This window comes from Malaclemys terrapin, chromosome 1, assembly GCF_027887155.1.
Source record: "Malaclemys terrapin pileata isolate rMalTer1 chromosome 1, rMalTer1.hap1, whole genome shotgun sequence".
Lineage (NCBI taxonomy): Eukaryota > Metazoa > Chordata > Testudines > Emydidae > Malaclemys > Malaclemys terrapin.
In genome coordinates, this window is record NC_071505.1 from 207579621 (window position 1) to 207597841 (window position 18221).

Sequence of the window (18221 nt, forward strand, 5' to 3'; positions counted from 1 at the left end):
TTGTCATACCTGTATGGCCTAATCATTAACAAAAATACTTTCCAAGGTGCCTAGACCATTTGCAAAAATTATATCCCAAGGTATTAGTAGCTAATTCATATTAAAAGATTCTCAAAGGTGTCTTCCTTTTTTTCATAATGCATGGGCTTGTCTACACATGGCATTGTTCCTGATTACCTCCACATGTTTCAGAATAAGAAGTGCCTTGTTCCTGTTCAGCTTAACTCACAAACCACAGAAGTTATTAAGAACTATTGTTGACCTTCTTTTGTCTTGACAAAATCTGATGTGGATGATCCCATGTGAGCCTTGCCAGTATTTTGCTGCAGAAATGGGGGTGAAGGAGAAGGTGCTGTAGGGAGGTGGTTTATATAAGTAGTCCGACTTCCAACAGTGATTTCAAGACAGAAACTGCCCTGCCAAGCCTTCTAAGTTGAGCACTAATTTGGATCCCAGTGCCAAAAGCAATGGAAGCTCTCCTTTCCTTGACTTTCTGTATCAATGCAAAGCCAGGGGCGTTTCTCCAAGTTGAAGCTTGCGTTAGAGAGCTGATGAGGGCAACAGCGTTCTCATTTAGAGCTGTTAAATCCTCCTCTGCAAAGACCCAGTCTGAAAGATGCTGCCAGGAGGCACATCCAGTGAATACTCCACACCAGCGAGAAGACTGAGGCAAGAGTGGAGGGACTGTTATGAGGAGAGAGAGAGAGGGCACTCTGACCTCATCATCACCTAGTTCCCGTTCCAGCAAGGATCAAGGAAATGGAGTGAATGCATAACATCTGATAGCAGTTTAGTAAGAGGACTGCCAAGTTTCACTGGTACAGAGTGGCTCATCCTGTGGGATCTCATGGGTGTGCTACAATGTCACACCATCCCCAAATTAGCCAACATTATTACTTTAAAAAACTGAAATTGTTTCCACTGCATTCTGACAACATTCTTCGCCAACCCATAATGACAGAGCCATAACTCATAATGCAGTTTAGCATTTGGGGTGAGTAAGCATTTTCACGCCTCCTACCGTTTTTTTTAAATCATTTTTCTACCCCATTTTTCTGTCCCTATGACTTTGTGCCCTAGACGGCTGCCCCACTCACCCCACCCATAATGGATGTTAGGGTTTTGTGAGGATAGCTAGGAGAATAGATGTTTGTGTGGCTTTTATAGTATTAATGTGTTTATTTGTTTATTCAGCCTTTTTCTATTATTTCTTATATTCAGTTCTCCTATCCACCCATTCCTTTAAATAAAGCCACTCAGGCTGGGCTGATCACCTTCTGCGTTTTCACTCTTCAGTTTGTGAGTTTATTGATTCCTTTAGACTGTAAGTACTGCTCTCTCTAACTTAAATTGTTACTCTGAGTTCAGCTGAAAAGTTTGTGGATAGTACTAACGCCTACCCACTTTGCTCACTAACTGGGGTGTGTGACTAATGGGTCTGGGAGTAGTAAGGATACATGGACCACCTCCTCTACTTGCCTTGGGTGTGGGCCAAGGCACAGGGGGAAAACTCAGGCTTCCACTGGTTCTCTTGTCCCTTTCCTCCCGATGGCCCACAGTTTGGGGGTTGGAGGAGGCTGTCTCCCACAGCATCCAGACTCTGAGTCTGTCCTACCTGATCCTGCTGCCTGTGAATGACTGAGCTCATGACAGACCCACAAGGATCTGAGAGTAGGAAGGAGGGATCATTTCTGCCCATTGCTGGATGGTATCCAGTTTTGCTTTGCTTAAGCCCCACCCTTCCCTCTTATTTAGTGAACTGGATCTCTTACTATGCCAGGTACTAAGCCTATTGCCAAATTTTGTTTTGGGGTCTGGAAGAGATTTTTCCCATACAGCACAATGGCTATATGTTTTGGTTCTTTTTTTTTTTTCCACTTTCCATCCAGCACGCCAGAGTGCCAGTTTTTGAATTTACATTACATTTATTGCAACTTTGGCATTTTCATTGTGGTTGGTGGGTTAAAAAAAGGGTCTGATGTAAGGTTTCTGTAACCCAATGTGCATCTCGGGCAGGGCCCCTGACCATGACATTACATGGTGAAAGGGTTTGCTTCCATGTCTAACACAGCATTTGGCTCCCCTCATCTCATCTCTCCTACATCCTGCATGCAGGAGGGGAATAGGTTGGGACTCTGGCTTCCACCCAGTGTCCCTGAGCAGGCGTGGGGTGTAGAAGGGCATGGTCTCAGACCCAGTGTAGGTTTGTACAACCCAGGGTCACTGGAACAGTTCTGATGGGTAGTGTTTCCTCCTTGGTTAATAGTTTAATGAAGTCATGATATCCACATTTAACCATATTCTGGCAAGCATGTCTCACAGTTTCTGTGTCCACATCAGTATTTGGAGACTATTTCTCCAGATGGAGATACCATATGGCTTTATTGCAACAGGAATCTGGTATGTAAACATCTGATTCAGTTGAGAAATGCCTTTCATTCAGTTTAATGAATCTAAGCCTAATAATTAAAGACTTTTGCACAGAGGATGGCACTGTTATCCAGAGGCAAGATTTTCTAGGTGAAATGCTGACATGCCTATTGACTTCAATGGGGCCAGGATTTCACTCCCTATCAGGAGAGGTGTTATGTATATATATATATGTACACACACACATATACATATACACATACATACGATAGATGTATATATTACATATATTTAAAGTAACATATATTTATATATGTATATATAATTTATATGTAAAGCATCTTCCTTTTGTTTTGTTTCAAGACTTTTGTATATTCAAAGAGAAGAAAGGAGAAAAGTTATCGAATCATCTAGTGTGAAGATTTTGCATTTTTTTCTGTTGATTCGAGTATACCAATTGGTTAAGTCATTACAACTATTTTACTAGTGGGGAAAAAAGGCAATGCTGGAGATCATTCAGTTTCTAAGGTGGCTCTTGAAAAATATAAATATTATACCTTTTGTGTAAATATTAACTGTTAAACTGGGGAAACTTTTAAAACTAGGAGATGGGGGAAAGCCGACTGCTGCAAAGGAGCATGTGAATTGGACAGAGACTTCTCTTAGGGTACGTCTATACTTACCTCCGGGTCCGGCGGTAAGCAATCGATCTTCTGGGTTCGATTTATCGCGTCTTGTCTAGACGCGATAAATCGATCCCGGATCGATCCCAGAAGTGCTCGCCGTCGACGCTGGTACTCCTGCTCCGCGAGAGGAGTACGCGGAGTCGACGGGAGAGCCTGCCTGCCGCGTCTGGACCCGCAGTAAGTTCGAACTAAGGTACTTCGACTTCAGCTACGTTATTCACATAGCTGAAGTTGCGTATCTTAGATCGAAGTGGGGGGGTTAGTGTGGACCAGGCCTTAGAGGAGAGTCTATTGATATAGATTCTTTAAGTTATAGTCAGGAGCGGAGGATGGAAGAGGATAATGTAAGGGCCAGATCAGATGAGAAACATTCACATAAAAAAATTGCACACATCAGAAAAGGGCAGACAAATAAACAGTGACAAAGTTTTTAAAGTGCTTGAATACAAATGCTAGAAGTCTAAATAATAAGATAGGTGAACTAGAGTGCCTCGTGATAAAGGAGGATATTGATATAATAGGCATCACAGAAACCTGGTGGACTGAGGACAAATCAATGGGACACAATCATTCCAGGGTACAAAATATATCACAAGGACAGAACAGGTCGTGCAGGGGGCAGAGTAGCACTATATGTGAAAGAAAATGTAGAATCAAATGAAGTAAAAATCTTAAGTGAATCCACATTTTCCATAGAATCTCTATGGATAGTAATTTCGTGTTCTAATAAGAATATAACATTAGGGATCTATTATCGACCACCTGACCAGGATAGTGATAGTGATGATGAAATGCTAAGTGAAATTAGAGAGGCTATCAAAATTAAGAACTCAATAATAGTGAGGGATTTCAATTATCCCCATATTGACTGGGAACATGTCACCTCAGGACGAAATGCAGAGACAATTTCTTTCTGCTTTTGATGTACTCCACTTTATTCAATACATTATATTTTGTTTGGCATCTCAGAGTAATACTTCATTTAGCATATTAACACAGCTAAACACATAAAATTTTCTGCTGTTTTTATTATCTAAAGAGAACATGTTCTCTACCTGCTGTAATGTAATTTTACTGAGAACACTGACTTAAATAGACAATTATATTCCTTTTTTCCTCTTCAAAAACCTAACTCAGTTTCTTGCTAAGAGTGCTTTGTGGTTATTATTCTTAAATGGGAGATTTGGATCTCAGAATGAAGTTACAAGACTAGTGTGTAATGTTTCTGACCATGTGAGTATTCAAATTCTAGAAAGCAAGAACTGCAAGCTGGAGAAGGATCTGTACAAAGAGAGAGGATAGTTTGCTTTGTTAGTTGGTTCCCAAGGAAAACAGGTTTTACCAAAAACCTGCGTGATGCTGAACAAGTCACAATCTCTTTACGTCTCAGTTTACTCATTGTGAGAGTAGAAATACTAATCTATCACACTGGGGTGTTACATGAATTAACACAAAAATGTTGCAAAGCATTTTGTGATCTCTCAGTAGAAGGTGACACATTGATGCAAGATACTGATATATTTGTGTGTGTGTGTGTGTGTGTGTGTGTACCAGATGAGATTACTTGATTCTAATTTTGTTGTTTGGGCACTAACTTCTTCACATCTTTGCATATTTTTATACTATAGGGAAAAGTGGGTCAACTCCTGGGGATCCTAAGTGTAATGTGCACCATCCTATGACATAACATAGGCCCCTACAATTTTACTGCCTCTGTTCATCCTCACTGTGACAGATTTGGCTAACATCTCCCATTCCACACACATCACACTATAAAATATAACAAGATATCATCTATCCACACCTTGTATCTTCAATAGTGGTTAACACCCTTTTTTCAATAGGGTTTTAGTAAATAAGGATATAGTGTACACATATGGTAGCAGCCTGAAACAGCAAGAACTCTGATTGAAGGTACAAAGCCTAATTAATCAAAGCCCAGTGTTCAATCTAGTTTGTTATTCAGCTGTGACACTGATTAGTGTGGTTAGAGACAAATACAACATATTTCTTCAATGGTAAAAGTAGTAGTAATAATAATAATATATGGAGATATACCTATCTCACAGAACTGGGAGGGACCTTGAAAGGTCATTGAGTCCAGCCCCCTGCCTTCACTAGCAGGACCAAATACTGTTTTTTGCCCCAGATCCCTAAGTGGCCCCCTCAAGGATTGAACTCACAATGCTGGATTTAGCAAGCCAATACTCAAACCACTGAGCTATCCCTCCCCCAATTAGTGTATAATTCAGATATAGGTCAGTGCAAATAATGCCAATTACTATTGTTTAAACTAGGTGTCTTTGAATCACCACATCTGCAGAACAACTAGTCTAATCAACATGAGCCACTCTCTAAACAGTTAAGTAATAAACTGTACTGTGTGTTTTGGAATTTACCCACCAGTCTATGCTCTTGAGTTTATCAAAACGGATCAGCTTAAACAAGGAGCAAATTCAGATTCACTTCAACCTCTTAACATTTTGGGGAAATATAATTAGAGGAGACACTTGCTTATGGGGAAGTGAAGTTGGCTTTCAATATTGATAGAATGTTTGTAATTTACATTTGGTGTTGGGAGTAAAAATCTAAAAGATATAGGTGTCTCCCAGAGATCTGCAGAGCAGCAAATGCAACAGTCAAACAATCATTGCTTCTAAGCTGCTGTCTAGGGATGCATTTTCAATGCAGTGCCTAATGCAGTGAGAGAAACGCCACTGATGGTTGCCGCATTGTTAACACTTCTTGCTCCACAATGAAAATTAATCACTTGAAAAAAGAGCCAGGCAAATTTAGAAAGTAGGAAATATGCTGAGAAGCTGCCTTACCTCCATCTAGTTCTTCAGCTCCAAAATGATTCCTGTAGAAGAGCATAATCTCAATCTTGTAACACTTGTAGATAGTCACTAAACAAACAAGCAGCAGCAGAATAGCACCAAGCCCACCAGCAAGCTCAACTGTATACATCAGCTCTGCAAAGAATTATAAAATGTAATAACCACATTCAGCACTGGAGAAAGGTTAACACTGGAGATATTTTGCAGTTTGAAGATAACAGTAGAATACAAATGCAGGATTTTTGCACTTAATTTTCCAGATTATTGATGGGACACTTTGAGAAATGTACAGATAATGCAGTTTTTCCTTTATATATATGTAAATACCCTCATACCACATTTTAAATAGGTTATGTGAAAAGTCAGTCAACTATTTTTACTCAGTGTTCTGTGCTGCGTTTAATATATAGCTGTATATCACTGTTTTGTTTGCAATAGATATATGATGTCACACCATTCATATTTTAAGCACATATAACAGCTCTCCTTTTGTGGAGCTGAAGGCAGACACAACCCTCTTCCTCCCACCTCACACAAAAGATCAGAACACACAGCTATGTTTCATGATGGGTTTCTGTCAATTGCATTAGATTAAAGAGAACCATTTTACTTTTTCAAAATATAAATAAAAATGCTTGTGGGATATGAAGACAAATCATCCTGGGAACCCCAAAATCCCATTCCTCAGTTTTGTGTTAATATCTTTGACACAGTTTCCTGTTAATCTGTAATTCCTCCCCACCCCCCCACCCCCCGGTTCCCCCTAAACAGGAAGGTCTTTTGTTTAGATGTTGCAAATCATCACAATTTGTCAGTTCAGACATTCAGATTCAAAGCATGACCGCTCTTCCTTTGTTACATTGGACCACTGGAGATTCACCTGATAGATGGAGATCATTGTCATGCAGTTGAATCCCTCAGGATGGAGAATCCAATCAAATGCAGCCATATCTGTCTGACAACAGCAATCTCCTTGGTGATGTCATTTATCAGATAATAACAATAACCTATAGTCATCATTGTCTGTTGTTCCTACTTCCAATAGTTGAATACTCAAGAAAGCAGAAGTAACTCTTTTGAGTCCATTTTTTTGTTATTATTCTCACTACTTTTCAAATAAGAAATCAGAATGCAAAAAGAAAAAAAAATAGTGCAAAGCTCCAAAGGGTTGGTTTGTTTGTTATATTAAAATTAGAGAGGAGCAGTAACTTGGTGTATCCCAGGAAAACCCATTAATTTTAAATATTTCTAACCTCCAGTTTTGAAGAAGAACTGGGACAGGATTTAGAAATTGAATGGACACATTTTAGCTGATAACTGGAAGAGAATACAGAGTGCCATAAGGAAAACTTTATATAATGCATTACTAAGGGGCACTGTGCCCTATAAACAACATCCTGTCTTCGTAACATTTGCCTCCATTTGGGCAGCATGTACTTGGGTTAAGTAATGTAAACTTTCTAGTTATCCAGGTAAATCTTTTTGGTTATGCATATGTAATAATACATTATTATACAATTTAATTAACAAAATAAAAGATTAGAGAAAAGTTCCATTTAATTTTACTATGTTTTACCAATAAATGGACACTTTTTATTATTCTGATACACACAACTGTTAAAAAGGTTTCATTGCTCCCCAGAGGACACTAAAAGTGTAAAACAATGAAATAAAAGTATTTACATTCCATATAATTAGTGTCTAAACTGTGGTAGAAACTCCTTTGTGTTAACATTTTTAAGACCAGTGCTTGTTATTTCATACTTTCAGTACTTTTCTGGTCTGTAGGGAGGAGGCTTACTTAAAAAAAAACAGTTTGCATAGGCTAGTAATACAATATATTTGAAAATAAATGGAGATGGAAATTACACTACACTGGCTTACAGCAGCCTGTTTATCATTTTGCACCACAAGTGATGCAGCTGTTCAGTGGTAACCAGAATATGGGGAATTAATATGCTATGTTGCTAGGTGCAAAATATACAACTTATATGCCTGCTGTTACGATGCATTAAAGGCAAGAAAAACTTTACTATTCAAAAACAAAATGTTCCCCAAATTAACAATAGAGCGATTAAATAGAAAACACGGTATGTAGTTGTCTTTCCACCATCAATGTGCAAACTAATATGCTATATAAAAAGTAGTACTTTGGTCAATACAGGGTCTGTTTTAAAGTACATTTTCCACTATTGGAATTATAAACATCTCTAGAGCAAGTATAGCATGTATAGTTATTTCCTTTTAATAAAATCAATCTGAATTCATATAGCATTGCCTCATAACCCTTGACAGAGCAACACAGCAACATTCATAAGAGCATTCACTGATCCTGAGGGTCTGTCTACACTGCACCTGGAAGCATACCTCCCAGTCCAGGTAAACAGACTGGGACCAGGTTGGTTCCTCAAGTAAGTGTTAAAAATTGCAGTGTGGCCGTTGTGGTAGTGGCACAGGCTAGCCATCTGAGTACCAGCCCGATTTACCCCCTGGGTCCGTACAAAGCTTTCCTGTGCCTTGGTTTCCCCATCTGTAAAGTGGGGATAATGATACTGACTTCCTTAAAGCACTTTGAGATTGACTGATGAAAAGTGTTGTATAATAGCTGGATATTGTTATGTAGTGACCATTAACACTAGACTGTAAGCAAAGGTTGCAAGACGTACTTGTCTTCACACTCCATTGCTTTATTCTATCTTTTGTATTAAACTTTAGGCATGGTTGCTACAGCAAGTGTTACACTGTCTTTGAAGTGTGATGTGCTTTTTCTGCTCAAGTTCAAGTTGCTTGGAGTGGCAGCATTTTAAAAAGGTTCAGTTTCAGCACAATTCCACATCAGAGGGAGAAACAAAAAGTGCAAACCTTTTAAAATCTGTTTAGCCTTTGTATGATGATGTTAAAATTACAAACCTTGCCCTGTTTAAGGGACTGAGACTGAATGGTGAAAATTGTAAAGGAAAATTACCAGGCAGAACCTTAGGGGAACTGGCATTCTGTTAAACGCAACAAATGAACAAGTGGCAAAGAGTTACATTCAAGAGCACAGCAATTATTTAGTTACAGGCAATTAACAATAGTCCTTCAGCAGAACAAGAACGGGTCTACTCTAAGGGAAAACACATTGATTACTGCTGCAGTAGTAGATTGGTTTCTGAATAAATTGCTTCCATTTAAAATGAGATTTGCTACAAGCATTTTGACCAATGGCTACATTTTTTCTGTTTATCAGGATGGTTTGGCCAAGCAATCCAGTGAAAGAAACTGCTAATTAAAATAAAGCACATGCCCTCTCTAAACATACAGAATGATAGGGGTGGTAATAAATGCACTCATTTTACACTAATCCTACTGTAATTATCAGGTGCACTTCTGGGACGTATCTTTGATCTGCACCTGGCTTTAATTTTTGATAAACCTCCTCAGCAGTGGCACACAGGTTATTTATTTATTTACCGCATTTGTACAGAGAAGTAAATAATAATAATAATAAAAAAAAGATATCCCCTGAGCTTCATACCTTAGACTAATTTGGCTTCCTTTGGAGACTAGTTGTTACTCTGTATACAATTGAGTTACTAAATACAAATTATGCTTTGGATATTCTGGATAATTATAAGTGGATGTGAAGGAGTGTACTTCCTGTTTAAGGGACAGGCTGGACCTACAGCTGGGAAAGCCTGGGGTAATCAAGGAGGCCTGGCCCTACCCTGAGCTAGGCCCAGGCTATATGAAACAGAAAGAGGAAACTAAATAAGGGAAAGGGAAGTAAAAGCCAGGCAGGCTGAAGTGGGTGGTGGTTTCTCTCAAGCTCCAGGAGACCAGCCTAATCAGATTGGGAGACCTGGTGTTGTGGACATTAATTTTGGGAGCTCTGAACCTGGATCCCGAGGAGAGGACCTAACAAACTGTTTATTGTAATTGCTTCTGTCCTGAAGCCTTATTAAAATGGGGTCATTTTGTTAACGTGTGTTGGCTTCTCCTTTCCTCAGGCAAAGTTATTACTGTGAAACATTGAGGTGGGGCACACCTGCAGCACCACACCAGGCCAAAAGGGGACATATAGGGACTGCCAACACCTTTACAGTGGATATGGGATTTTATAGCTGTGTAACTATTCGGACACAGACTGGCTAACCTAGTGAGGAGGGCTTTAAACTAGGTTCGACGGGGACAGGTGAGCAAAGCCCACAGGTAAGTGGGGAACATGGAGACCGGGGAGATGGGTCGGAAACAAGAGGGAGTGTGGGCTATATTGGCAGAGAGAAAGGAGAGTCAGGACAAAACTGGGAGGAAAGATCAAACCAGTATCTTAGATGCCTACATACAAATGCGAGAAGTATGGGGAATAAGCAGGAAGAACTGGAAGTGCTAATAAATAAATACAACTATGACATTGTTGGCATCACTGAAACTTGGTGGGATAATGCACATGATTGGAATGTTGGTGTGGATGGGTACAGCTTGCTCAGGAAGGATAGACAGGGGAAAAAGGGAGGAGGTGTTGCCTTATATATTAAAAATGTACACACTTGGACTGAGGTAGAGATGGACATAGGAGACGGAAGTGTTGAGAGTCTCTGGGTTAGGCTTAAAGGGGCAAAAAACAAGGGAGATGTCATGCTAGGAGTCTACTACAGGCGACCTAACCAGGTGGAAGAGGTGGATGAGGCTTTTTTCAAGCAACTAACAAAATCATCCAAAGCCCAAGATTTGGTGGTGATGGGGGACCTCATCTATCCGGATATATGTTGGGAAAATAACACAGCGGGGCACAGACTATCCAACAAATTCTTGGACTGCATTGGAGACAACTTTTTATTTCAGAAGGTTGAAAAAGCTACTAGGGGGGAAGCTGTTCTAGACTTGATTTTAACAAATAGGGAGGAACTCGTTGAGAATGTGAAAGTAGAAGGCAGCCTGGGTGAAAGTGATCATGAAATCATAGAGTTTGCAATTCTAACGAAGGGTGGAAGGGAGAACAGCAAAATAGAGACAATGGATTTCAGGAAGGCAGATTTTGGGAAGCTCAGAGAGCTGATAGGTAAGGTCCCATGGGAATCAAGACTGAGGGGAAAAACAACTGAGGAGAGTTGGCAGTTTTTCAAAGGGACACTATTAAGGGCCCAAAAGCAAGCTATTCTGCTGGTTAGGAAAGATAGAAAATGTGGCAAAAGACCACCTTGGCTTAACCACGAGATCTTGCACGATCTAAAAAATAAAAAGGAGTCATATAAAAAATGGAAACTAGGACAGATTACAAAGGATGAATATAGGCAAACAACACAGGAATGCAGGGGCAAGATTAGAAAGGCAAAGGCACAAAATGAGCTCAAACTAGCTACGGGAATAAAAGGAAACAAGAAGACTTTTTATCAATACATTAGAAGCAAGAGGAAGACCAAAGACAGGGTAGGCCCACTGCTTAGTGAAGAGGGAGAAACAGTAACAGGAAACTTGGAAATGGCAGAGATGCTTAATGACTTCTTTGTTTCGGTCTTCACCGAGAAGTCTGAAGGAATGCCTAACATAGTGAATGCTAATGGGAAGGGGGTAGGTTTAGCGGATAAAATAAAAAAAGAACAAGTTAAAAATCACTTAGAAAAGTTAGATGCCTGCAAGTCACCCGGGCCTGATGAAATGCATCCTAGAATACTCAAGGAGCTAATAGAGGAGGTATCTGAGCCTCTAGCTATTATCTTTGGAAAGTCATGGGAGACGGGAGAGATTCCAGAAGACTGGAAAAGGGCAAATATAGTGCCCATCTATAAAAAGGGAAATAAAAACAACCCAGGAAACTACAGACCAGTTAGTTTAACTTCTGTGCCAGGGAAGATAATGGAGCAAGTAATTAAGGAAATCATCTGCAAACACTTGGAAGGTGGTAAGGTGATAGGGAACAGCCAGCATGGATTTGTGAAGAACAAATCATGTCAAACCAATCTGATAGCTTTCTTTGATAGGATAACGAGCCTTGTGGATAAGGGTGAAGCGGTGGATGTGGTATACCTAGACTTTAGTAAGGCATTTGATACGGTCTCGCATGATATTCTTATCGATAAACTAGGCAAATACAATTTAGATGGGGCTACTATAAGGTGGGTGCATAACTGGCTGGATAACCATACTCAGAGAGTTGTTATTAATGGTTCCCAATCCTGCTGGAAAGGCGTAACGAGTGGGGTTCCGCAGGGGTCTGTTTTGGGACCGGCTCTGTTCAATATCTTCATCAACGACTTAGATATTGGCATAGAAAGTACGCTTATTAAGTTTGCGGATGATACCAAACTGGGAGGGATTGCAACTACTTTGGAGGACAGGGTCATAATTCAAAATGATCTGGACAAATTGGAGAAATGGTCTGAGTTAAACAGGATGAAGTTTAACAAAGACAAATGCAAAGTGCTCCACTTAGGAAGGAAAAATCAATTTCACACATACAGAATGGGAAAAGACTGTCTAGGAAGGAGTACGGCAGAAAGGGATCTAGGGGTTATAGTGGACCACAAGCTAAATATGAGTCAACAGTGCGATGCTGTTGCAAAAAAAGCAAACATGATTTTGGGATGCATTAACAGGTGTGTTGTGAGCAAGACACGAGAAGTCATTCTTCCGCTCTACTCTGCTCTGGTTAGGCCTCAGCTGGAGTATTGTGTCCAGTTCTGGGCGCCGCATTTTAAAAAAGATGTGGAGAAATTGGAAAGGGTCCAAAGAAGAGCAACAAGAATGATTAAAGGTCTTGAGAACATGACCTATGAAGGAAGGCTGAAAGAACTGGGTTTGTTTAGTTTGGAAAAGAGAAGACTGAGAGGGGACATGATAGCAGTTTTCAGGTATCTAAAAGGGTGTCATAAGGAGGAGGGAGAGAACTTGTTTACCTTAGCCTCTAAGGATAGAACCAGAAACAATGGGTTTAAACTGCAGCAAGGGAGGTCTAGGTTGGACATTAGGAAAAAGTTCCTAACTGTCAGGGTGGTTAAACACTGGAACAAATTGCCTAGGGAGGTTGTGGAATCTCCGTCTCTGGAGATATTTAAGAGTAGGTTAGATAAATGTCTATCAGGGATGGTCTAGACAGTATTTGGTCCTGCCATGCGGGCAGGGGACTGGACTCGATGACCTCTCGAGGTCCCTTCCAGTCCTATAATCTATGAATCTATGAATCTATGAAACTATACTACTATGTCAGGCCTCAATCTTGAAATGACTTACACAGATTTCTTAACTTTAAGGACTGTGAATAATCTCATCAAAAGCAGTGGGACTACTCAGACTCTCTCAGATTAAGCATGTATATAATTCTCTGCAGCATTTGGGCATAAGGTACCTATTTCTGTCTTTTCTATATTCTTACATGATTCTGCTTATCTTGGACAATCAAGTCCCACAGCTTGTATAGGTCAACCTATACCTCTGAAAGTATGGGTTGAGAATTCTTACATAGCACTGCCCTGACCGAGACCAGGGATCTGGGAGCAAGTTTAGTACTATCGCTAAGGTTTTCCATAGAGGTGCCGTACTGCAGTTTTCTTGGGAATGAAAAGGCCAATAGCCTTACTGATTTATGAAACAAGGTTATAGAATGTCTTGGGTTATATATTTGGTCTCAAAATATATACTGATTAGATCTGAGATTGTGTATAATAGTGGCAGAAAACTTTTTTTTCCCGGGGGAGCGGGGAAATCAGAGAGAAGATCAAATGTACACTTTTGGCTGTATATAAACTATATCTAAAGTAACTATGAATCACGCTAGGAATTCTTAGAATTGGTCCGACAAACAAAGAACATGCAGAGTTCTTAGATGACTACTAGAACATTTTTTTTTCTACAATCATTTCTTATTTAAGAAAATAGCTGATGATAATTCCCATTCTGTTGCTCTTTCAGAGTGAAACCTGGAAAAAGCTTTTGCTAGCATATAAACAGATTGTCTTGTATAATATCAGATATACAAGTTTAATACATTAACAAACATAGTGGTTCAGAGTTTTATTATAATGGAGTTTTGTTTCTATTGGGAACTTACATTTTTGCCTAATTGTTGAAGTCATTAGGAACAATTAACAGACATTCTAGTGTAAAAACCTGTTAGTAACATATCTCATATGATGAGCTCCCATTTGAAATCTTGGAAGTCTTACAGAATTTCGGATATTACGGCAGAGGGAACTATTAGACCTGTAGTTTGTTTGCGAAGGTTACAAAAGGAGTTGCTTCTTCTTGTCTCACTGAAGTCTGAATAGTCAATCATCACCATCAGTCTGTGGAATATAGGCCATAATCAAGTCCTAATGACTGAAAATGTTCTTGAGATGAGCAATTTGGCTTACTTAAGCTCCTTAACTCATAAAACAGCATTATAGTGTCATGACAGTGATGCTACCATTAAAACTTTGTCAACAGATCTGCTATGAAAGCTGAGGAACTAAACTCATAGAATACTGGAATTTTTCTGGAAAATGGAATTTTAGTACCATTATAAATATGGCAACCGAAATTAAAATAATCAAAGTAAATAGAATGTTTTGAGGTCAGACACAAACCCATAGAAGACAGGTCCTGAGTTAAGCTTGCCTATGCTTCCTCAACATGCATTATCATCCCTATATACTGCTAGACCTATAATGAACAGGGGTGATCTTCTATACCATATAAGGCAAACCACCCTAGTACAGTGACTTAGTTGAAACACTGATGGCTTGAAGAATTCCACTGAATATTGCTCTGCATAAGACCAAACAATATTTCTTACCTGTTGTGTGTGTGTGTGTGTGTGTATGTATGTGTGTGGTCTGACTGCATAATGAGACAGTCTTTCTACTCTAGTAAGGGAAGTTACAGCCAATGCCCTATTTGGAGTTTTTGAGCATGCCTTCAGTAGTTTATTGTTGATGATTTCCATGGCTGAAAACAAAGCGGTTAAACACCCTAACCTAACTAATGAAAATTATTTTATATATAAAAAAACACTAATGGATTACAGGCAACCGAGGAACTGAAGGAATACAAAAAAGCCCTTCCTGGGAAGAAACAATATAAGCCCTGCAGAGGCTTTAACTATTTTACTAGGGAACACTGTAGTCAGTAACTATCAGTAACCACTGATCCTGACCTACATAATGTATGTTCTCATACATGGATATTTGCACTAGTGTAGCCAGACAATAGAAAAGAATTAAAAGGTAAGACATCTGTTCTTCTGTAGTCAGTCTGTTGCCAGCACAGAAGATGTTTACTGACAAACAGTACCTCCAAATACAAACTGTAAGCATAGACCTGGGAAATAATTTTTTTAATGTATATTTTATTATTTTTTCCCTGTGAAATAAGTGAAGAACAGAAAAAAAGGGAAGGAAGGGAAAGAAAAGGAAGAAAAGCAACAGGGAGGGGAAAGGAGAATGACATCTGTTTCTATCTGCCAGGAACTAATCACAGGTTTTTAAAAAGTTAGATCAAATCTTTTCAAATTTGTCTGAGGTCACTTTTCTCTGAAACGTTACATGCTCTGTAGCTGCCAGATCAGCCAAGTCAATGAGCCAAGTTTCTATCCTCGATGGCAGTCTGCTGTTTCATCTAAGCAATAAGAGTCATTTGGTTATAAGCACTGCTCTAGAGAACCAAGCTTTCAGTGAGTTGGAGAGCTTCCAAGATGATGGGATATATCCCAAAACACAGTTCTGGGAAGTAATTTTTAAGGACGTATCTATTATCATATTAATCTCTTGCCTACTTCTAGCCAAAAGGATTGTATCTTGGGACAGTCCCAAAACATATGAGCCAGCTTTGCTCTGGGAGACTCACAATTCCAGCAGCAGTCTATTTTGGCAGGGCCCATGCACTGTAACCTGTGTGGGGACCAGTGTGAATTAAATTATTTTCTGCTCGATCAACCTTAATAGTAGATTGATAGTAGAGTTTTTAATGTTTTGCAAGGCACTTCCCCATTGGCTAGAGTTCAAAGACATATACAAAGCTTTGTTCCAGGCAATCTAAATTAGGCAGGGTCTTTTGGTTCAGGAAGTCATAACAGGCTATATAGCTGGTTGGGTGAACCTATGAAACTTTGTTTACATCAACAACAATCCTGCAGCCTTTGGTGCTCCCAGTGCATCGAGACCAAATACGTCTTTCAAGGGATGCTTAAGCTGCAAGTAATGCTATGCAGTTGGATCAGATAGTTTGTATTCATAGAATCATAGGACTGGAAGGGACCTTAAGAGCTCATCTAGTCCAGTCCTCTGCACTCATGGCAGGACTAAGTATTATCTAGACCATTCCTGACAGGTGTTTGTCTAACCTGCTCTTAAAAATCTCTAATGATGGAGATTCCACAACCTCCCTAGGTAATTTATTCTAGTGCTTAACCACCTTGACAGTTAGGAAATTGTTCCTAACGTCCATAGGCGCTGACTTCTGCTCGCAACAGTGAGTGCTCGACCCCCCTCTGTCCCAGGCACCACCCTGACTCCACCCTGCCCCACCCCCTCTTGCCCCTGTCCCGCCTCCATTCCAACCCCTTCCCCAAAGTCCCTACCCCCGCGCACTAAAGGGAGGAGGCAGAGGTGGAGGAGGAGGTGAGGTGAGGTGGGGAGGGGAGCTTGTCTTCCGGTGGATGCAGAGCACCCACTAATTTTTCCCTGTGGGTGCTCCAGCCCCGGAGCACCCATGGAGTTGGCGCTTATGCTAATGTCCAACCTAAACCTCCCTTGCTGCAGTTTAAGCCCATTGCTTCTTGTCCTAGTCTCAGAGATTAAGAAAAACAATTTTTCTTCCTCTTCCTTATAACAAACTTTTATGTACCTGAAAACTATTATTATGTCCCCCCCCATTCTTCTCTTTTCCAGACTAAACAAACTCATTTTTTTCAATCTTCCCTCATAGGTCATGTTTTCTAGACCTTTAATCATTTTTGTCACTCTTCCCTGGACTCTCTCCAATTTGTGCACATCCTACCTGAAATGTGGCACCCAGAATTGGACACAATACTCCAGTTGAGGCCTAATCAGCGTAGAGTAGAGCAGAAGAATTACTTCTTGTGTCTTGCTTACAACACTCCTGCTAATACATCCCAGAATGATGTTCACTTTTTTTGCAACAGCCTTACACTGTTGACTCATAGTTTGCTTGTGGTCCACTATGACCCCCAGATCCCTTTCCACAGTACTCCTTCCTAGGCAGTCATTTCCCATTTTGTATGTGTGCAACTGATTGTTCCTTCCTAAGTGGAGTACTTTGCATTTGTTCTTACTGAATTTCATCCTATTTACTTCAGACCGTTTCTCCAGTTTGCCCAGATCATTTTGAATTTTAATCCTATCCTCCAAAGCACTTGTAACCCCTACCACCGTGGTATCATCAACAAAGATTATAAGTGTACTCTCCATGCCATTATCTAAATCAGTGGTTCCCAAACTTGATCCGCCTCTTGTGCAGGGAAAGCCCCTGGCAGGCCGGGCTGGTTTGTTTACCTGCCGCGTCCGCAGGTTCGGCCGAATGCAGCTCCCAGTGGCCATGGTTCACTGCTCCAGGCCAATGGGAGCTGCTGGAAGCAGTGCTTTCCCTGCACAAGTGGCGGAACAAGTTTGGGAACCACTGATCTAAATCACTGATGAAGATATTGAACAGAACTAGACCCAGAACTGATCCCTATGGGACCCCACTCGTTATGTCCTTCCAGCATGACTATAAACCACTGATAACTACTCCCTGGGAATGGTTTTCCAACCAGTTTTGCACCCTTCTTATAGTAGCTTTATTTGTCCTTGCCTCTGCTGACCAGTCCCTTTGCTTCCCTTATCAATTTTTTACAATTCTACTATTATGATTAATATTCATTACTGTCAACTTCCTCTTTCTTCCATTTGTTATATATTACTTTTATTTTTTTATAGCTGCCTTCACTTCCCCTCTAAACCAGGCCAGTTTTTTAACCACTATGGCCTTCTTCCTCAATTGTGGGATTGTGGGCATCTAGTAAAATGTTCTTAAACAAATCCCAATTATTATTTATATTTTTATGATTAAATTCTTCCTCCCAGCTGAGCTGGCTCAGAATTGTTTTTAGCTTTGTGAAATTGGCCCTTTTAAAGCAGCAAGTGTGTATAAAATATCAGTGGTCTGGACTTTATTGTATTTGTACATTATAAATGTGATCAAGTCATGATCCCTGCTACCTAAACTACCATTTATTTTTCATTCGGTGATCAGTTCCTCTTTATCTGTCACAACAAGATCTAGTACAGAATCCCCCATGTTGAATGCAACACTTTTTGAGTTAGGAGATTGCTGTCTATGATATATAAAAATTCCAAGGATATGCATGAGGCCT

At 40.0% G+C, this 18221-nt stretch overlaps 1 protein-coding gene across 1 annotated transcript in view; it reads right to left on the reverse strand.

Moving 5' to 3' along the window:
• Positions 1-18221, reverse strand: part of IL1RAPL1 (interleukin 1 receptor accessory protein like 1) — a 1145215-nt gene that overhangs the window by 13819 nt on the left and 1113175 nt on the right. Inside the window, exon 9 of the mRNA XM_054005933.1 lies at positions 5885-6028. Within this exon, the coding sequence (XP_053861908.1) occupies positions 5885-6028 (144 nt within the window). The remainder of the gene's footprint in view (positions 1-5884; positions 6029-18221) is intronic.